This window comes from Branchiostoma lanceolatum, chromosome 7 (assembly GCF_035083965.1).
Source record: "Branchiostoma lanceolatum isolate klBraLanc5 chromosome 7, klBraLanc5.hap2, whole genome shotgun sequence".
NCBI lineage: Eukaryota > Metazoa > Chordata > Leptocardii > Amphioxiformes > Branchiostomatidae > Branchiostoma > Branchiostoma lanceolatum.
Genome location: NC_089728.1, coordinates 8,128,633 through 8,150,859, shown reverse-complemented (window position 1 = coordinate 8,150,859; position 22,227 = coordinate 8,128,633). Strand labels below are relative to the sequence as shown.

General features: G+C 37.7%; 3 protein-coding genes across 13 annotated transcripts in view; 2 read left to right on the top strand and 1 right to left on the bottom strand.

Annotated features, from left to right (window-relative positions):
• Positions 1–7,369, top strand: part of LOC136438996 (engulfment and cell motility protein 1-like) — a 29,200-nt gene extending 21,831 nt beyond the window's left edge. For all 3 annotated transcript variants that reach the window (XM_066434090.1, XM_066434088.1, XM_066434089.1), the window contains 7 exons: positions 3,756–3,807; positions 3,948–4,008; positions 4,280–4,381; positions 4,562–4,635; positions 4,900–4,977; positions 5,197–5,241; positions 5,792–7,369. In XM_066434090.1, coding sequence (XP_066290187.1) covers positions 3,756–3,807; positions 3,948–4,008; positions 4,280–4,381; positions 4,562–4,635; positions 4,900–4,977; positions 5,197–5,241; positions 5,792–5,947 — 568 coding nt within the window. In that variant the 3' untranslated portion in view covers positions 5,948–7,369. The remainder of the gene's footprint in view (positions 1–3,755; positions 3,808–3,947; positions 4,009–4,279; positions 4,382–4,561; positions 4,636–4,899; positions 4,978–5,196; positions 5,242–5,791) is intronic.
• Positions 7,105–10,194, bottom strand: LOC136439002 (UPF0047 protein YjbQ-like). The gene is made up of 6 exons (XM_066434097.1): positions 10,032–10,194; positions 9,262–9,296; positions 9,051–9,070; positions 8,850–8,934; positions 8,478–8,595; positions 7,105–7,979 (listed from the first exon to the last, which is right to left on the bottom strand). Exons 1-6 carry the CDS (start codon positions 10,192–10,194, stop codon positions 7,900–7,902), a joined length of 501 nt encoding a protein of 166 aa, XP_066290194.1. The 3' UTR covers positions 7,105–7,899.
• Positions 10,195–10,239: 45 nt separating this feature from the next.
• The window catches only part of LOC136438993 (vinculin-like), a 33,380-nt gene continuing 21,392 nt past the window's right edge, over positions 10,240–22,227 (top strand). For all 9 annotated transcript variants that reach the window (XM_066434079.1, XM_066434077.1, XM_066434078.1 and 6 more), the window contains exons 1-2: positions 10,240–10,339; positions 11,249–11,379. In XM_066434079.1, the coding sequence (XP_066290176.1) occupies positions 11,323–11,379 (57 nt within the window). In that variant the 5' untranslated portion in view covers positions 10,240–10,339; positions 11,249–11,322. The remainder of the gene's footprint in view (positions 10,340–11,248; positions 11,380–22,227) is intronic.

The window sequence follows — 22,227 nt, the reverse complement described above, 5'->3', positions numbered from 1 at the left end:
CTCTTCCCCTTTTTTTGATGCATTCTTTGATAGCCTGTCATGTATAAAACATCTTCCATTTACAGTTTTGGCACCAGCTATTAATCTTTGTTATATATGCTGGTACAGAGACATGTTAAAAGAGAAGTTTACCAAATGAGGATACAGTAGTAAGGCTGTCATAGAAAAACAACACACAGAAAGATGCATGATGAAGTCATCAATTTTCCATAGAGGGAATAAAAGTATACCAGGTAACTGTAAATATTTCCATGATTCTGAAAATGCAGAATCTGATCATTCTACATCAGGAATGACAGCATTGAAGATAAAAGGTTGATTTTAATTTTTAATGTCAATTGTTCAATGCGCATGTGATACTGTTATCATCTGGGTTTGCCCACAATGGGCCAGATGTCAGTGACAGTCACCAAGACACAAAGACTGTTTGAAGTTAAAAAAAATTCTACTACCAAAAGAAAGTATTGCAAATCAAAATGACAAGCCATCTGAATAGCTGCAAGAAAATATTACATCTACTAACATACATGTAATTCCACCAGGGTACATAATTCTGCCACCCTGAAAAGATACGCACAAACAGATCTCCAACCTAACGTCTTCCAGTATTATGCACTCCTGTATATCTAAACTGTGCATACCTGGAGTGTGCTGCACTAGAGATCTCCCAAACCCACAGTTGTTCAAAGTGGTGGATTTATGTAACACAGCAGATTGATATCAATGGAAGTTTATGTAAAAAATGGCCAACCATTGAATTCAGTCACTGCAAGGTCATTTTGTGTACAGCACAACTTGATTTGCACCGCATTGCACAGCACAACTTGTTTTGCACACCATCTGTTCCTTGTCTGAATTTTGCAAAACAGACTGTCATCACGATGCCCTTTAGTCTTCAGGACAGTGAAATATTGACAGCTTAAATTCCAAGTGATGTTGTCTTTATTTCCTGGGGGAATACTGGGCCTAAGGGTTATAGAAACAATTTATTGCTTGATAGTATCGAATCATAACTTGTCAGATGGCCATGATTAATGCTTTATGACAGATGGAGGTTTGCAATATGTAGGAAGGGGAAAATTTCTCATCAAAACTTTGGTGGTATGTGAATGTAATTTGTATTCACAAAGCATACATAAAGATTTTTGTGGCAAGTCTCCAGCAAATTATGACCCTTGATTATCTGAAGATTGTCTTTGATATTCATAATTTGGTCTTTCCATTGGGAAATTCCTTGACAGTTGGGTTTGGTAAAATATGAAGCATTTGAGAGACGACACGTATAAGGCTTGAAGACAGGACTGACGTTCTGTTTGTTAGTTAGTTATACAAGCTTGCGCAAGTGCAGTTAATTGTGTGGCCATTTTCAAAATTGATTTGCCATATTTTCCTTGAATCAGTCACCACAGACATAGAATTTATAGATACCTTATATTTCATCGACCATATACATACACTCGATCCATTCCGGCATCATGAAAGCAGTCATGTCATTTCTTATTCTATTAGCAATTATGGCCTGCCATTCTCTGCATCTTTACACTCATTACTTGATATTTAGTGGCATTTCTGTCCTAATGATTTAGCATTAACACAACTCACTGTGAATCGGATAACTGCACAGATGCCTGATTCAAATTGCCAGTAAAACTAAAAGATTGACACTGGTGGATGATATATGATGTAGTACTTAAGTGTAGAATGCTGAATAGTTAAGTTTATTTTCAACATTTGGAGACTGGTTCAAAAGCCAATGATGATGGCCTACATGATGATGATCTGTTGAGCCACACATAGTACCTCCAGCAGTGCTGTTATTCTCTAGCCCATTTAGTGGAGGTAATGCATGCTCACAAATGAACACTTACTGATATACATCAAGTTCTGTGGCCCTTTGTCTGAACCACAGAGTAGAGTTAACCTGGCTTTCACACTGTTGTAAAATCAAAAGGCAATCCATATTCCTGTCACGTCTATGCAGTGACTCAAAAGGCCTATCAGGAAATTGCTGTCGTTTGAAGCGTCAGGACGCTCTTCTTCAAAATTCAGAACATGAAGTCATCATTTGTGTGCTGTTGGCAAAGTGCTGTAGTTCAATAATGGCACATTTATTCTTGCCTGTGCCTAGATTCTTGCGGGTATTGACCAAATTGATTTGATTGGAAACGAATTGACCAGGAATTATTGAAAGCATTGTTGTTAGTCTCTGACTACATGTACAGATTGTGTTTTAGACTTTTGTCTAACACTAGGGTGTGTCTGTGGTGCTGAAATAAAGGCTGCTTTTTTATGCAAGACATGAAAGATGTTCGAGACTCATGTTACAATACAAGTGGGGCATGTTGGTGGCAACTCTATAGAATGGCTACCAGACTGAAATTGGTAGATTTTTCCCTAGATTTCCGTGATACAATACAGTTGTTGTTACATCACCCACACAAGCTGGGCATTAAGCCATCCTGGACAAAATGTGCTTGATGAGGCTTTGTCAAATATTCAGTTCCTCTCCTTGTACTGAAGAAAATTGATCCAGGGTCAGATTCTGCTGTGCTTGAACAAAGACTCCCCCTATCGATTTTCATCATGGGGTCTGTAAGGTCAGAGCTATCCATTTGGTCATGCCGTAAATGATTTTATTGCATTCACTTCTTGCAGTTACAATAGAATTCATCACGGTTTCTGTTGGATGGTTGGTCAATGTTGCATCAGCATATCGTGCAACGCATACAATATCTTTCCCAGCACAACATTTGTTAACCATAGGCAGATGCCATCCTTATACAGTATATGCAATTACGACTTTATTTCCCGGCACAACATTTGTTAACCATAGGCGGATGCCATCCTTATACAGTATACGCGATTACGACTTTATAAGATACATTCTGTCAAATTGTACACAGCAACAAATGCAGCTATCTACCTTTCCCACTATGATCCCTCTGATCCATCCCCAAGCAGAATACAGCAGACAGGCATGTATGCACAGTGCGTATTCATATTGCTGCATCAAGGCCAAATTCATCATTCCAGAGAGCTGAGGGCAGAGGGGGCATATCTGTTTGCACAGGAAGGACTTAGTGATATTGAACTGTAGTATGCCTCTCCTTTTCCCTTAGTAATGAGCAGCAACTATTGATCTTCATATTGTCCTCCTGAAAAACAGCCAGCATTTTCCTATCACCTTAACCAATGCGTGTAATTTGAGAAATATTAAAGTGCTCTTGTGGCGAGCAGGTGTGATTGTAATACGTTGTGATGTAATACCCCCAGGCCAAAGCTTTAAAGCATGGCACTTGTAGAGCATTTTGCTCTCGACTTATGAGACAAAGATATCGCTTCCTTTCCTTGCTCAGGGCACTGCTTTGCAAAGCATTTTCACAACAGTTATAATGTTTTACAATTAATTGTTCAGAACCTAAGCTGTTATTAGTTTGGAAAAAAAAGGTTTCTCTGCCAGTATTTCAGAGACATTGAAAGCATATGCATACATGTAACATGGTAGCAATTATTTTTGAATACATGTAGTAAAGTTTATTGCAAATTTTGGACATACGCAGATGAAAAATGCGTTTCATTCTCTACTGCATTCATTTTACATTGTTTACATGCTCTGTCACTTTTAACATGAATCCTAACGGCGTGTTGGACATGTGACCCCTGTTGGACTTTGGAGCCTCCACGTTGATATAGCAGCACTTTTGTGTGTTTTGACCCCGGTAACCGACGATGACCAACCTTTCTTTTCGTTACAGTGAGCTGAGAGAACAGATTAAACCTGAAATCATCAACCTGGTCAAACAACAGGTGAGTAATTATCTATCTTTCGCTCACCATGTCCTATACATATACATGTTGTACATGTATACAGCATTCTAAGCAAGTGATGATTTGTTCAGATTTAGCTTATTAAAAAAACATAAATCATGCATTTCTTCTCATCACAGAGACTGAATTATCTGGTGGAAGGGACACTGTTTAACAAGTTCACCAATAGAAGAGTCAAAGGTATGTGGAAATGACAAATTATTTCAACATTCTGTCATGATTTTATACAGATGTGGATTGAATATGTGCACTTAAGGATGTATTTGGTCGTCATGTCATATTTCTTTCAAGTGCATTCTCTGTTGTGGATTGCTAAATGGATACTGCTACCTACCACAGTGCAGAAATATTGCCCAAAACATGTATCTAAAAGAACTGTGCCTTGGTTTGTGTGCTTCTGTAAGGGTATGGGGTGGTTTGATTGATTGTCTCATATGTACTCCCCCTGTAGACAAGTTTTGGTACTGCAGACTGTCTCCCAACCACAAGGTTCTCCACTATGGGGATGCTGAGGAGAATTCCAACCCTCCCATAGAGATGCTTCCAGAAAAGAGTGAGCATTTTTTGTTTGTCTCAAAGTCCTCTTCGTGACTTTTGTGTTACTCTCTGACTTCTTTCTGTCCCTTTCTTTGATACAGATAACTGTTATTGAGCATATACAAACTTGGGAGAAAACATTTCCTGTTAAACAGAGATGTAGAAGATAAAAACTAAGAAGATATTTTTTCTTTAGTCCCCATTTCAGAGATCAAGGGCATTGTTACGGGGAAGGACTGTCCTCACATGAAGGACTTCAGAAGAGCCAAGGTCAGTAACACTTCTGCACATGTTTAAGTTACGAAACGCTAGATGTAGTGTTGATGATTTTAGCATATAGCATGCGTAAAAATTGTCACATTTCGGTAACAATTTTATTTTACATATTGTACACAAAAGTGAATTGATAGCATGGTTTCTTGTGTGATCCGAGTTTAAACCAGTACAGATAAAGCCAATATGATATCTGTGTTCCAGTATCTTTCTGACCAACCTCTATGTGTTTTTGACCTGACCATCTTCTCCCTGATGTAGGGTGTGACTACTCTGGCCTTCGCTGTCCTGTATGATCCTGACCAGTCGCTGGACTTCGTGGCTCCCAATGAGACACTTGTGAGTCCTTTAAACAATGTTTTAGATGATGTACAATGTACATGCACACATACCTGATATTCTGTGTATTTTTTCTGTTCTGAATGTGAAGTTCACAAGCCAAAACCTTGTTGAAACCAAAACCTTCAAGTTGTTGTTTACTGATTAACTTCTGCATATTGAGTATATTGCCACATGTATTTGTATCTAGCATTGATGCAAATATGATTTGTGTTCCAGTATTCTATTTGGACTGATGGGATAAATGCTTTGCTGGAAAAAGAGGTATGTTTTTGACTGGTTCACCAGCTTCACAGCTATCCTTTTTTTATGGGATTATAGACATCAATTAAATGTGCGACATATGGATGACAAAAGTCCCAAGACAGCAATACACTTGATGGTAAAATGATTATAGACAACTTGTAAGACCTTTTCCGTTCAGCTGACCTCTGCGAGTGATGAACTTGGATTGTTCCATTCTATTCATTGGGTCTCGAGCAAAACTAATCTGTGAACATCATCGTATGTTCTGTACAGTTGTAACAATCTAGCCTTCGACTACACAATACTGGTAATTTGCATTCAGCATAACAAATAACGTGCTACGTAGATTTGAGGCGGCCAATTATGCCTCACAAAGAATTGACCTTACAGATTGGGCTGATAATTGGTAAATTGAAATAGCTTGCTGTTCCCCACAGAAAAAGGCATCCTGACCCCCTTAGAAAGTAATGCTCATCCTGGCATTCCCTTGACCAGCATTTCTCCCCCTGTAATGTAATGACACCTGTTTTTTTTACATATACTTGATGATTTGTGTTGCCTGCCACAGATGGTGAGTGAAGAGATGAAGAACGATGTGGAAACCCTGCTCAGTATGGACATGAAGTTACGTCTCCTGGACACGGAGAACGTCCCCATCCCTGACAAACCCCCCGACATGCCTCCCGACCCCCCCAACTTCGACTTCTGCTATGACTTCAGTTGATCCTCTTCCAGTCACTCACTTTGCACTTACCATAGTTAGGTTCTTTCACTACTTATTGTATTAAACATTAATTTAGATCTGTGATGATGTAAAACAAATCTTGATTAAAATTTGGTAATCGTTTTCTGTCAGTAACAGTGTACCATTGGTCAATATGAATTTATGTAAATAGTTTTTTTAAGACATGATAATTCAGAATGTAAATTGTTTAATGACTATTCATTCCAACTTATAAGTTATATTGGGCATATAACTTTTAACACAGAAATTAACCATAATTACGTGATCAACAACTTTTGAATTGATATAGTGATAGGTTTGTAACAGGCAGTTTTGGCCAGGATAAGAAACAACTCCACTTAATGTTGCAAACATAATGTACGTTATATATCTAGCAGACAATGCTGGCTATGTTTTTTATACAGTTGTTTTGCTCTCCAAAAGGATTTGGGTTTCTTGTGTGTGAGACCAATGAACTTGCTCTGTTTTCATTCCACATGTTGTAATGTGTTACACTTCTCAAAACTATACAAATTGTTCATCTAACAGTTGTCACCACTCTCCAGTATCTATCTTCGATACGTAATATGGTTGTTCCATTACTAAATATAGAGAATTTGTATTAGGAAACATGTACTGATATTGTATGTACTTTAAGAGCGTTTTTGGCCCTCAGAGTGCAAAGTTGTACCTCGTTTTTAACCCAACCACTCAACCTGTTGAGAGCATTTTTGACATTGTAGAGGAAGAAAATAAATATTTCGCAATCAAGCAGACTCAGAAATATCTTATCATGTGGAACTAAATGTTGTGCCAAAACTTGTCATCTCCAAACCTGTCAATAGCCTGTGTTGGTAAAGTGGTTGAAATTAGAAACAGCTAAAGACTGATGCTTGTGATTTACTGTGATGTAATTTGTAAAGGCAAGTAATGGTCATGGAAGTACTGTATGTGTATTTGTTAAGTTATCTGCCTAATAGAAATGTCTGCTCTAAATTTGATGTCAAGAAGTAGTAAGCCATACTATTCTTCATGGATAGACAGGAATATCTGTAACTTTGCTACATGTAGGCTATGCATAATGCATAAGAACAAAAATGACTTACCGGTAAGAGTAGGCAGTACCCCCACATTAGGATATTGACTTTGGGAAAGGATTCTGTGTCACATTGTGTCTGTATTTGTGACTGATTGTTGTTTCAGAAACAAGACAGATACAATAGCAAAGGCAGTCCTAACCACAGATCACTGACACATATCTATTTGGAGGAAAGTAAAGTATGATATTCCAACATGATGATTAACATGGTGAAAGTTATTTTTGAGTATTTTAAAGGATGTTATACATACTATTGTCGCTTAACATGTAAGGAAAGCTTTATCTTTTATGCTCTTCAATAAAATACTTTTATGCTAGTGTCAGACTTTGCACAGGGTATTTTTTCGTCTCAGGCTTTTTTTACTATAAAATCAACAACCAGAGAGACTTGATATCCATACACAATATAAGGTTGGAATACAGATAATGATCACAAGGTTTCTGTAGATATCTATTATCTTAATACTTTGGTGACGTTGCAGTTACATGCCTCTATAACTTACTTCCAGACTGTATTTACCATTTACCATTAGTGTTCGTAAAATTTGTAATTTGTAGGAAATATTAGCAAGAAAGTAACTATGAGTAGGAAGTTGTAGAATTTTAACTGTTCGCCAAAACTCGGGGTGTACCAACCTTCCCTCATGGATGGGGGGGGGAGGATATTGACTTTGCAACAACCTTTGACTTGCAATAGTATTAAGTCTTGAGTCCAGAGAGATTAGGTCATACAGCAGAATAGGACTGATCATGAGCGATTCAGATTGAAATTCCGATCAGTCCAAAAAATTTTAAGCTGACAAACAGTTTAGATTCTCCATGGAGTTGTCTACTAGCTTGTAGTATGTGATAACTATAAACCCTGAGTACCAAGGGGCTTGTTGAAGGTTGGCTTGTACATGCCCTGCACTGTGATCACCAGCTTCCTGCCACCTGGGATTGAGGGAAGAGATGAGAGATGATCAGCACTTCATTCATGGCTGCCCACCCTCGCTGATCTCATCCTAGTTATCATCATCCTGAATACAACACTAATGACTACATCACAAGGTACATGTACTTCTTGTTAAGCCCAATTCATAGAAGATGGAAAATGAAAACTTTCCAGTGAAAGTTTATACATGTATTGATCCCTCTGACACTGAGTAAACTTCATACTTTAGGTGACCTGATGAGCAATACATAATAATTTTCTTCTGATGCCCTGAAGCAAAGTTGTTCTATCTAAAGTATGTAACAGTATCTAACCAGCTATCAGCCTATCAGAGAATCACCTTATTGTTTTCTTTAGGTAAAGCTGATTGGCTGACAGCTGGAGGCCATGGCTACGAAAGTGGAAACCTCAGCCAGGTTTAGCCAATGAGGTTTAGCAGATCTTCCCCAAGGCATATTGTATGAGGCTCTGTCTGTGATTGTGGTTTGTCATTGTACCTCCATAGTTCTTGTGCTCCAGCAGCCAGATACCTTGTCCATGCCCAGTGTTGAGGATTCCATTACTGATGGGGATGGTTAGGTTACAGCCAACCAGGCAGTTCTTCACCAGGGCAGGCTGGAGGAGAAATAGATTCACAGAAATATATCAAATACACATTTGTATTAGTTTTTACAAAGCTACAGAACGAATAGGTTTGTCCAAAGAAAAGGTCCATTGAGTAAAACAGTTTCATAATAAGATAACAAAGCTATTCCTCTTGTCTTTAACATTTTTGATACATATTTTTTAATGAGAATTGTGTAGAGGTGCCCCCTAGTGGTCAGTTTTAGAACAGCAAGAGACTATTTCACTTTGTATGGTAATCTCACCATGTCGTCAGACCCTTCACAGATGCGAGTCCATATATCTGATTTCTCAGGGATCAGAGAACTCAGAGCAGCCTCTGTGTCATATCTACAAATTAGGAGAAAGAGGTTAGTGCACCGAAAATACATTTAGACTCCAAAGCACACTGTATAAAGGAATTTCCCATGCCAGAACAAGTTAAGTTAAGACAAAACTTTGCTCACCTTGCTGCTGGGTCAAATCTCTGAAGGAAAAAAAATGAAACTGAAATCACCAGTGGAACAAATTGGAAAAGAAGTATACAGTGTATTCAGAGGGCATGTAAAAGTATGATGACAACATGCTTCAGCCCTTCAAAAATGAAAGGGCGCAGACATAAAGTTTGATGCATGTAGTGAAGCACAGAAAAAAAAGTTATGTGACAAAGGAACTTACATCAGAGAGTGCAAGACTTGCACTGGAAGCTTGAACTAGGAAAGAATTGACAGAAACAGGGTGAGGTTGATAGCCAATGACAGGTGTCAAGCGTGATAGAACTATATAACGTCTTTATATGGTGATTTTCTATGTAATACACAAAATCGTGAGAGACAAGAAAATCACAAAAGTAATAACACAAAAAAATGAGTTCTGCTTGTCTACATGTCGTATTTATTACTATTTTGAAGAAATATCTTGGGTAAACTGCCCTCTCGGCCCACTGTGTTAAGCTAGTGAAGACATGTAAGGAAATGACACATCTCCTTAATGGTTACTGTACCAACCCTTATGCGATGGAGGAATTTGGGTTTATACCATTTTCGGAGAGAACTGGAATTTGTCTGTTGGGTTGGGCAAAATGGTTCCTCGACTGCATGCAGATAAAACAATCTCTCTTTTTTATTCAATTTCCTGAAACAGTACATTTTTCCTTGGGATGTTGTTAAATGGTCAAGCATCGTCCAATCTAAAGGCAAACCAGATGTAAACAAATCCACGTGGCTGTTCCAAAACAACCCAAGTAATCAAGAATATTGACACTACATACCTTTTTTTCGATTAACTTAAAACACATTTCACAAATAATTTGAAATCACAATTACTAACAGCAAATAGGCACCTTATTTCTGACGCTTTCAACATATTTTGATTTGCACCCAAATGCGGAAGTGAACATTTTTAAACGTTATAAAGCTCCGGAGCTTAATTAAAAATCGGTCGCTTACGGAAGATGTGCGCTACGCCGACGTCAAACTTCCTGATACCCATGGTCTGCTCCAGAGCCTGCTCCACGTCTGGCGTGATGTGGTGACATCCCCGGCCCCTGTCTGTGAGGCGGATCTGCTGCTGTACCCACACGGACTCTCCTCGCCTCTCCTTGTCAGCCATGGTCGCACAATGTGATCCTCACCAGCTGGTGACCTCGCCTTACCTCCGACCTCTGACCTGACGCTCGTGGGGAGGTGGGCCCACAGGAAGGTCGGCACTCGCAATCTTCTCAACTGATTTCCTGTGTTTATCTTGCTGAACTTCGGTATGTATCTGCTTTTCGATCTATATTCTGGTCTAAAGAAGGGAACTGAGGTAATTTTTGGGGAACGAAAATTGATTTCTGCGACAAATATTGAGACAATGCGGCCCTAGAATGCAGCAGACGCCGACGTCAACTCAATCAGGATTTTGAGATTTTTTTTTTGGATTTTCCCATTTTGCACTCGTCCGCCACCGTCTTTCCTTACTGAATTCACTATATCATTTACGACAGTAGAGGACAACAATGCCGTTAAGGTGTTAAGCAGTATTCAATGTGTAGATTACGTGATATTTCCTCTGGCGCCCAGCTCAGGACGATAACTTTCACCCTTCCGGAGTGGACCTCTTCACTTGGTCTCAAATTTGGAGGGCGTGTCGCGATCTAGTTGATACGTAAACAACGCCTCTCATCGCATATCTCTAGCCAGCTTCCGACTGATGTTGCCCAAATATATTCTGTTTGATGTAGATATCACCACATGTGGAAACAAACTGGAATTGGATCGTAAGGAAAAGAAGTTATTGTTCTGTACCTCCCTCTTTCCTGTACCGAAATAAACCATCTCAGCTATGACAGGAATGCGGCACTTCTCTCAACGTCTAGGTTTCATGATCTTCAAAATAAATACCGAAAACTCCGCTAAATGGTCATACTGATGATGAACTTCCACCACGCTTACTTAGGGGCGTGAAATCTTTAATAACCATGCTTTCCTTCGACTGGAAAATTGATTGGTCACAGTTTATTTGCCGGCCTTGATCTAATTTTTGCTGTTTGTGAAATGGACACCTCGGGGGCGGCCCTGAAACGGATCGCAGGTCAGCGTTTGTGGAGGCTGTCCTGTACACATAGGAGAGTGCGGGGGCCGCATGTTGACTCATACCGACACATTTCCTATACCTCTTGCAGAAAACGCAGGAAGTTGCTGAGAAGTGTGGTAGAGAGGAGGAGACCGGGAGGGATAATACGGTACATTTGCCACCATGCCGGTGTTTCACACGAGGACCATTGAAAGCATCTTGGACCCTGTCGCCCAGCAGGTATGTGTGGATCATATATAGTATACTTGGCCTTTTCCACCCTCCCAACTTCACCCTAGTCACAGCAATCTAATGTCTAGTTTGACCTCATAGCTATGGGGTTATAAAGGCACAGTTGTTGCGGTGTCATATTTATTGAGATCAAAGGGACTCAGATTTTCACAAGCATTATTTGGTAGTCAAGTTCAGTAAACCATCTATGATTACTTGTGGTCCTACTGTAATTCAATCAAGCCTCTTCCAAGGTGGTCCTAAATAATTGATCATATTGGAGTAACCCATGGTGTTCCAAAAGTTAGGAAATCAGTATATAGGCTGTAGATAGAAATTTTGATGGGCCAACATCCCAATGGACATGTATTGTGGGGTGCATTATGTTTCATGCCATACTCATTAGCAAATAACTTTAATTATTTATTGTGAATTTGTGGTTAAGCTGAACTTCTTGCTATTACAAATCAGAAGTTGAAGGAATCCTCTGACTCTGTCAACCCAGTTTAAACATAACCCCCATGGATCAGGCTTGTTGCCAAGTCTGCAGTGTTATGGGAAAATTCCACAATGAGCTTGGGGAAATCTCTATGTTGAGTATGTCTACACAGGCTTCAAGTCCACAAAGTTTTAAGACATAGAATTTAAAGTTGTCATCAACCATTTATTTCTTTATTCAGGACAGATGACATTTGTGCATTTACATTTTTGTATGTCAGACTGATTCTATGTACAGTAGTCTTTTGGTCACATTTCAAGAGCTTTCCTTTAGGCAATACACTGCAGAAACATGTTTGGTTTTTGGCGAAGAAATGGGAGTTTCTGTTCTATTTGACTTTCAACGTTTTACAATTTATGATACATGTAATGTTACTTCTATATTACTTTTCTGCTGACTGTAGTGATAGTGTCTATGATAAGTATGTCACTGTGTATTCCATATCACATAGGAGCAATTAGACCAAAGTGTTTTAGTTTGGGTTTATCTACCCTGGGTAGCGTCAGACTCAGAAAAGGAATCCCTGTCAAGGTTTCCTGGATCTAAACATAGTTAAACAAACAGTCGTGTGTGCCAACTTGGCTGGGACTGAAGCTTGCAGGAGACAGGACTTCAAACACTGCACTGCTGACTGAAACTTACAAACAAGGTAGTAGCTCACCTATACTGTATGATAGGTTATGTAAGAGAGGACAGGTTTTTATAGTCATCCCTTCTGGAAGTTTTAGCCTGGAGGTATTATAAGACTGATGCTTTTGTTAGATCAGTAACTGGTACTGCTATTGCACACAATGTCATTGGGTCAAAATTAGCTTTCAGTTATCCAGAATCATGTCTAGATTGTTAAGAAGCTTTATAGTTCACCCCATACGTAAGGTCCGTAAGTCAGGACCTAAAGTGTATCCCTTTTCAAACTATAATTAGCTATCCTTGTTTTGCCTTATTGGTGGATGGAAAAAGGTCATCACAGCATGACATTATTGTGTACATTTTTAGTTTTATGTTCGGCGCAATGCATTATGGAGGATTAATGGAGAATGAGGTTGGCCAGGCAGTGGCAGAGGGTCTCCCCTGATCCATGGGGGGTAGGATAGCAGCTGTCAGGGTGTACTGTAAAGGGGGAAATGTTTGCTGTGGTTTTGTGTTTGTAGTTTTTTGCGGTATCCTCTTTACCACAGAGGCGCAGACTTAAAACCACTGCAAATTTTTCCTGTCTTTTGCCCGCCTACCCCCTTGTTTCAACAGCGACCTTATAATCAAAACTGCCGTGAACACTCCATTTTCTCCCTTACCACGAAATAAAATCCCTGCGAACATTTCCCTTTTTACAGTATCTGTAACACTGCATTTCATGGTTTATTAACCTAGCCCTGTAAGGTTCAATGGCTTATGGTTACTTTATTGACAAGACAAAAGGGAAATCATAAATACATGTATTAAATCAAATTTTCACAATGAAGAATATTATGTAGAATGTCAGGCAAATATGGATGACGTATGATGAATAGTCATTTTGGTCTTGTATTTAGGTCAATAATGCACATCACATATTGTACATATAATAACGGGATTAGCATAACATTTTTTGTACACATTATGCTTTGGTGATGAGGTGAGAATGTTGAAGTAATAAACACATAGCCAGGGAACAAGCGAACAGTCTGCATAAACAAGGTCTGGGATACCATAACATACCCAGAAGGGTCATCTCTATATATGGAGCCTGTCTCCTGATGTTCCCCCAGAGAAGCTTGTTCCAGTTGAGTAGCAGACAAATCTTTAGATCTGGTTACCCAGCCGTGTTATGGTTTCCAAAGAGAGGTCAGGGCAGCAAAAGTTACATTCTGGGTCAGAAGTCAGTAGAACCTGTGCCCCTCATGTTGGATTGAGGGGAATTGGTATGAAAGTGAAGAGAACTTGTGTTTTGAGAGAGTAGTGACATTTTCACAACAAAGTTAATGGAAAGGAGTGTATAATGACAAAATGTCAACCAAAATAAAAAGATTTGTTCAAAGTTTTGACCTGAATGAAACAAAAGTTACATCAATATTTTTGGTACCTGGCCATCATAGTGGTCATACAGTTGTACTTTGAACTAAATTTTCACTTTTAAATAGAAATACTCCACATCATTTTATTATGGTAAATTTAAAATATTGTTTTCTTTCCTAAACTCTTATTCTAATGTATTTTGTGAGAACTTGAGTCATGGATATGATCAAAACACAGGAGGGGAAAGGAAATTTCACAGACGCCCTTGTGGGAAGAATGCCAGGTTTTGCACAGACAGGAAATATCAGAGGCTAAGAATTGTGGCCTACCAAACAAGGGCATTTACATACCAGCCCTATTGTTCACGTCTACCACCTGAGGTACACGTACAGTACTTGTATTCCCTGTACCGATGACTCATCATCTCTTTGTTGTTCATTTGGAATGACTTCATTCAGGAAACAATACTCTTGCCTATTTAATAGGTGTTACTGTCTTGAGTTTTTAATCATGTTTCATGCATACTTTTGACGTAATATTCAATGATTACATGCAACAAGAAAGGTTGCTGCTTTTTTGGAAAGCTTTCTAGACATATTCATGCTTTATTTATTCAATACCTTTGATAATGCATATGAAGTGAAATTACTCAACATTTTTGTCTCCCTCCATTTGGATACATCATAAAAATAATCAATGAAAAGTAACAGGATTAAGACAAATTTGATGACAGCTTTCTTATCTTTTCGTTATGTTAGAGTATATGTTATACATATCAAAGTAACTCTACTCTACTCTACTTAATGTTTCAATATGATATTTTTTCTCACAAATAAATCCTGTGAGAAGTTCAATCGAATTCTCCATGCCCATGACAGATTGACATGAAAACATGTTCCATGGTTAGTTAAAACTGTCACCAGACCCAATACCCCATATTGAATTTACAGTGAGAGGTTGCCCTGTAGTAGCACCATAGTTGATTAATCTGTTCATTGATCTGGACATTGGATACTTAGCAAGTAAGCAGCTGACTTTATCTGGGGCACTGAGAGGATTTTCTTATATCCAGGAGAAAGATTATGACGTAAAAGGTCTTTGATAATTCCTTTTACTGTAAAGAAAAATGTAAATTTTTCTTATGACCTTTACATGTATGTGATGTTGGAAATATTCTGTTTATGGCTTTATGTTGTACTGAATGAGTGGAAGTTGTTGAGATGATGTGGGTGTGGTGTCCATCAGGGTGTTATATTATGTTTCCCAAGTGGTCCAAGGGACATGCAAGGAAAGTGAAAAGTAGGTCAAATCCTGCCCCTCCCCTCCATTAGGATCTCTGGATGTTTTGTGAGCCAACTTGTCAACATCGTTTTCTACATCATTAGTAATCCTAAGTCAGTGGGATTTATATTAGCACTTTGGGCTGTGCCATTTTAGGGACTCAGTAAGGAAAGGCTTCCATAGAGGAAAGTTTGGAAAGTCAAAAACAATTTTCTTTTGCGAGTTTTTTTTACATAGTGTACATATACACTCCCAGCATTTTGGAAGAGCCAGTGTCTTTCACTCTTTGGTGGTAGAACATGTGGCCCAAGTCACAAATTGTTCACAATGTTCCGATTTGGCTCCTCCAATGGTCCCAAGGGATTACCCGTGCTTAGAGGGAAACATAACATGGAACCTTTGCAGTAAATATTTACTTTAATGCATGGTATTGTAAACATGGACCAGCTTGGTGTCAAAACCTGGGCTCAGACTGATTCTGAGATTGTTCTTGTCGTCAAACAAATATTTTCCCCCAGTGACACATTTAAATGCTGTGTTCTGCTAAGTGCAGAGAAGTCATAAATAATACCTTTGTCAAGTTTTCACAGGTGTTCCAAAAGCTTAAAGTTACATGTTTATTTCCAATGCCAAAAATCATTTGAAACTAGAGTTCCACGAACACGTTATCTTCGCCAAATAATCAAGGCTTATTATAGAGATTGATTGATATTTACGTGCTTATCACCCCATGCAAATTTGATCATGCACCATACCATTTGGAAGTTATGATGGGGCGAATGAGTCCAGTCTAGATGGGGTTAAAAATCATTTGGTGGTACAGGACTAGTATATGTGTATAGTGTGCTGATACAAATGTATATGTTATAACTGGTCATGAAAAAATATGAGTATGTTGATATTATATGGGCTACAAAGGTTCGATATTGCAGTGTTGTAAGTTGAAAGTGATGATGAAATGGTACAGTCAATATATATGAATAGAATAAATCTTTGTGACTTTTCCGCATCAAGCAGTGGTGCAGTTTTGGTGAAATTCATAAATATCATAAATATCATAATATCATAAATATCATAATATCATAATATCATATCATAATATCATAATATCATAATATCATAATATCATAATATCATAATATCATAATATCATAATATCATAATATCATAATATCATAATATCATAATATCATAATATCATAATATCATAATATCATAATATCATAATATCATAATATCATAATATCATAATATCATAATATCATAATATCATAATATCATAATATCATAATATCATAATATCATAATATCATAATATCATAATATCATAATATCATAATATCATAATATCATAATATCATAATATCATAATATCATAATATCATAATATCATAATATCATAATATCATAATATCATAATATCATAATATCATAATATCATAATATCATAATATCATAATATCATAATATCATAATATCATAATATCATAATATCATAATATCATAATATCATAATATCATAATATCATAATATCATAATATCATAATATCATAATATCATAATATCATAATATCATAATATCATAATATCATAATATCATAATATCATAATATCATAATATCATAATATCATAATATCATAATATCATAATATCATAATATCATAATATCATAATATCATAATATCATAATATAAATTATAGGTGTAGCTATGAATAAATACAATAATTTCATTTATATTATGAATTTCATACGTCTTTATTTGTTAATCATTACCTCAATAACCTACCTGTCCAAAACAATACAAATTCATCAAACACTACCCGAGTTATTCGCCTCCAAAGGTAACATAAAAAAAGCCCACTGCAGTTCTAAGCAAGCCACTAGGGGGTCTAAACTTACATCACTTACTCCCTGCCCCAAGAGCTGTACACCACTTAAAAATCGTTACCATAGCACTTGTATGAAATTTGACTACAAGCTTTCGGCGAATTTATTAACTTTCCTCATTTATTATGCAAATTATCGTCTTATTTGCATGACAAGTATTCAGTTATAAAAAGCATCACCGAAACTATCCACATGCCATAAATTATGATAATCCGTCAATCCCTGCTGGAGTTATTCGTCTCCAAATGTATTAACAAAAACGCCAACTGCAGTTCCAAACAAGCAGCTAGGGGGCCTTAATTCCCACCACTCACTTGCCGTCCCAGAAGCTATATACTACCAAAAATTCATGAACCTGACACCTCCAGAAAATTTGGCCTCAAACGTTGAAGCTCCGCTGCAGTACCTCAAATACCTGCTAGGAGGCCCATTATCGAACTTGACCTTCCTCTTTGACATTACTACCTATACACGAAATATCATGCACAACCGCCAATAGCTCCTCGAGTTATGCTGGCGACATACAAACTCTCACACACACAAAGCCTGCTGCAGTTCTGTAGGAAAGCGCCAAATAAATCATTTTTAAACTTGACCTCCGTTCCCACAATCTCTTCCAAACTACCAAAAATCATTGAGATCCATCAACGTTTCCGTCACTTTCTTTGCCTACATACAAACACAGAAAAATTAAAAGTCCGCTGCAGTATTGTTGGAAAACGCCAGGTGAACGATTTTTGAACTTGACCTTCCTTTGCACAACCACTACACACCTACCAAATATCATGAAGATCCATCAAAGGTTTCCCGAGTTATACTCTTGACATACATACAGACCCACACAACAGCCGACTCAACCAAAAACATAATCTACTCCGAGTTCCTCGGCGAAGATAATAACATGCAGGATGATATCATCCCCCTGTGCCATATCATATTTGACAGCTTTTCCACACAAGGTCTTGAACTCTGAGAGGGTACCATGAAAGTTTGGTTACATGAGTAAACAGTCTGCTGGGTGGTAGCTACGGTAAAGTAAATTGTCAGGAATGTTTGGTGGCAGAAGTTAGAGATAATAGTTTAAGGATACACCTCACCCTACCTTTCTTCTAGCAGTAGCTAGAAGTAGCTACTTCGAAGCATTTTACTTTTTGCCAGTGTGCTTCATTTTCTTCAGTAATACAAACTATTCACCCTACAGTAAATCTTGGAACTGTCGGTTTGGTTTTACTTGTGTGGTGACTTCTCCAATAAGAATTCATGACAAGGCTAATACTTGTACATCTCCTTTGTATGACACAGAATTGTTTGGGAATGGGTTTTCTGCGCGTGAAAAATTTGCGCGTGAAAATTTGCGCGTGAAGAATTTGCGCGTGAAAAAATAAATTTCATAAAAATGTGTCAGAAAATGTGTAGTATAATTTTCTTAGACAGGAAAATGTGATCCCATGATACAATTTTTCATCTGACACCTGAATTTATGGTTTGATTTTTTAGTCCCTTGGGAATAGGTCCCTTGGGAATAGCTAAACTTATGGGGGTTTGAAACCTAAACATTTGAAAATCACTTAAATCTTTAAGAAATACATAGTCAACTTACTTATATATAGTTTAGTATTGTAAAATGTAACTATTTGAAGCTTTTCTCCATTCTATTAGCCTAATTTCATCTTTTCTCAAGCAGATGCTTTCACGCGCAAATTTCAAACTTTTTTGCGCGTGAAAACTTAACATTTGAAAATCACTTAAAAATCACTTGTAGATTGAAAGAACAACTTCTGAACTGTAGAATGCAACAATAAGATACTTAATTCCATTTTGGGTCATCTTATTTCAAGTTTTTAGCTTAAAACCTCCAAAAAGGTTTTAAATCCCTTGGGAGTCAGCTTAGATATTCCCAAGGGACCTAAAATTCAAACCCCAAATTCAGGAAACAGATGCAAAATCATATCATGGGGCGACATTTTTCTGACTAAGAATTTTGTAGTGCACATTTTCTGACACATGTCTTGAACTTTATTTTTTCACGCGCAAATTTTTCACGCGCAAATTTTTCACGCGCAAATCTCTCACGCGCACAAAACCCCAACCCGAATTGTTTGAAGCATTTTAAACTCTGCAAAAACCTCCTTTTTCCTCCTACCGCAAAATACAACCACTGCAAATTAAACTTTTAAAGTAAATGAATTTCCAGTACCACCACTGGCAAATCTTTATGAGGTGTTTTTAACACACTTCTGTGATTGACACCTGTCTTTAATTTTACATCTACATGCAGAAGATGCAGTTTTTAGTCCAAGCGGGCCTAAAGAAGCTGTGCACTCTGGCCTGTCCATGTATGGGTGTGGCATCGGAGCTCCCAGGTTTACTCTGACCTATTCTGAGGTCTGTCAATACATCAGAATAGATTTGATAGTCTGTTGGAGGGGTAGTAGAACATTAGGACTATTAGTATGCTTTCCCCAGGGAGCAGCAGTTACCATAAAATCAAATAAGTTGTATATATATCAGTTTTCTGGTATTGTTCAATGGAGAAATTTGAAAAGAAAGGTGATTTTAAAGCACTAATACCCTATCCATATGTGCAGGGCTTTTTCTAAAGAGGCTCTGTGCCCCCATGCCCTGACCATGCCCTACCCCCTTACCCTGAAGAGCAGATCCTCTGACATTAGTGACAAGCATAAAATTCTGATTGACCAGAGATGCTGCTCTTCAACTGCTACCAGTCTGACAGTAATTTTGCCCCACAGCCAGAAAGTCTTTGAATGCTGCATTTTAGCTTAAAAATTCTTTAAAACTCCTATAAAAGCCCCTGATGTATGTGTGTATGTGTTCTAAAGGATACATCGGATTTTGTCAAATCAACTTGAATAGTACTTAGGAAGCAGCTAGACACTAGTCTTTCTTGTTCGATTATAAACTGGGAGTTCACTGTCTAGTAGACGACCTCTGAGTTAGTGATCTTTGCATGTGGGTAAAGCAATATGTCATGGCTGAGAAACTGCAACATTCGGAGATAACCAGGGAAGAAGTCAGGAGGGTGACATTGAACATGGGTGAATTTCCAGCGTGGGTGGAGCAGCTGTTCAACATCAAGTTCACGATGACAGCTGCTGCCCCGGGAATGACTTGGCTTTCTAATGAATCGCAACAAGCCCAGCAAAAACCCTGTGAAGTGGCCAGATGTCATAGTTATAGACCAGCCAGACATTTAAATGGACAAGGTTTAAGACTAATTTCAACAATACAAGTTATTTAGATCAGGGGTGTCTCTAGCTTTTAATTTTTTTCGTCCCGCTCGTTGTTTGCAAACCTATGTTGATTTTCGTTGTTAAATCTGTCATTCTAATTCATTTTTAAAATATTAATTTTCATCAATTTCATGGGATGAAGTTCAGCCTTTTTGGATGGACAGGGTGAAATTTTTCTGTCCCAACAAGAAAATTCCTGTCTCGTAATGGGTCCTTGAGACATCCCTGGTTTAGAATGCCCTCCAGAAACCCATCTACAAGTACATTGTAGTATATTATAAAAGACCAAATTCTGCTATAGAATTTTTCAGTAATGTAAAATGCATATTGTGAGCTGCCAACAAAGTTGTTTGTAATTTCTACATTTCTGTACTTTCATATAAGTTGGTATCATGCCAAAGTGTTGACCATATTGCTTAACATTATTCTTTAAATCAAACCACTAGCAAAAGGTCAACTTAAACCCCAAGGTCAAAAATCATTATCTTAACTCACATTACATGTACATGTACAAAGTGATTGGTCAGCTGTTTTCATAAAATATCATTTGATACATAGTTTGATGACAGTTGCAATCATAAATAGATGACCTTCACTGATCATAAGTGACAGGGAGTTGATGTAGATGTTCCCTCTGTGGACAGCTTTGCTGCTGGGGTCAGCAGAATGGAAGGTGTTAAGCCTTGATTTATCAGACGTGAGGTCATTCTGTCAGTTCATTTGTGTGCTAGGATGACTAGGATTGTTTTTTATTTCTCGTGGGACTATCTTTAAATCAGATTGAATGTGTTAAGGGTGAAAATGTCGAACTTACGCTTTGTTGCATCTCAAAAGTCGGATGTACACTTTGAGTAATGAATAAAACTACTCAAGTCTTGTTTAGAAATTATGATTCCTTTCATTTTGTATGCATGTGGCATCAAAATGTTTGAAAGTTGTAATGTATAAAACATCAGTGTAGAGGAAATTGATTTATTTTGGAGCAACTGCATTGAAGTGAATGTCTTTGTCAAGAGTACAAAATGTGGCTTATGTAAACGACTACTGCCCTTTCTTGTGCACTGTGAACTGTAACATTGCACTGAGCACTTGCAGCACTCTACAGATGTGTAATTTCAGCGCAAAAGCACTACTTATATTCCAAATTCTGTGATTAATGTACTCAGTATAGGACCTCTATCATTTAATGGATTAAGATGCAACAAAGCACTAAGATTTAAGAAGATGTTGTGAAAAACATCGTTGTATGTTTCAAAGTGTCCCGCCATCAGGGTCAGTACCCCAGACACAGAATAACTCTGGCATTGAGCCAGCATGAAGTAAACAGTATTACAGATGTACCATCATTAGTGACATTACAACGCTGATCTGGCTAGCTAGGATTACTACTAATTTATTCCTAACAACTCCCATATTTAGTCCTTGCAATGTGCTTATCTGAAATAAGACATCTGAATTGAGTGGGTTTAGCAGGTGCCACAGGCTTTATCACGGTGAAGTTATCTTCAATAGTGAAAAAAACTAATGAAAATTGTGAGAGTTATCTTTTCAATATTGATTCCAGAAAAACATGTTTGTTAATCAGATAGTGGAGATAATATGTTTAAACAAATTTTTTTAATTTTTTTTATTTGTCAAGTAAGTCCTTCAGGTTCCTTCCACTTTTTCACCATAGTCAGTACCCCGTTGGCTGATGTATTTTTATGATGTGGGTGGGCTTAACCATTTTGGATTGTATTAATTTCCTTCCATAAACAAACGCAGAAATGATGCATTCACTATCCTATCTGTCGTGTAAGAGAACTAAATAGAATTGAACCAACACAGTCACACACTCAGAATCATCAATTTTCCCCCAGACCCTAACATCTGTTCTGTAATGTTAGATCTTGCACCTTTGCAACCTTTTCTTTGTTGATGTTCCACGCAAACCTTGACAACTTC

What these genes read in the sequence shown, in the direction of transcription:
- LOC136439002 (XM_066434097.1), bottom strand. Translation starts at nt 10,194, where the DNA reads ATGGCTGACAAGGAGAGGCGAGGAGAGTCCGTGTGGGTACAGCAGCAG. An exon ending in CAAGTCTTGCACTCTCTGAT is followed by an intron (nt 9,071 to 9,261) that starts GTAAGTTCCTTT and finishes TTTTTCCTTCAG; the next exon opens with AGATTTGACCCAGCAGCAAG. An exon ending in AGATTTGACCCAGCAGCAAG is followed by an intron (nt 8,935 to 9,050) that starts GTGAGCAAAGTT and finishes CCTAATTTGTAG; the next exon opens with ATATGACACAGAGGCTGCTC.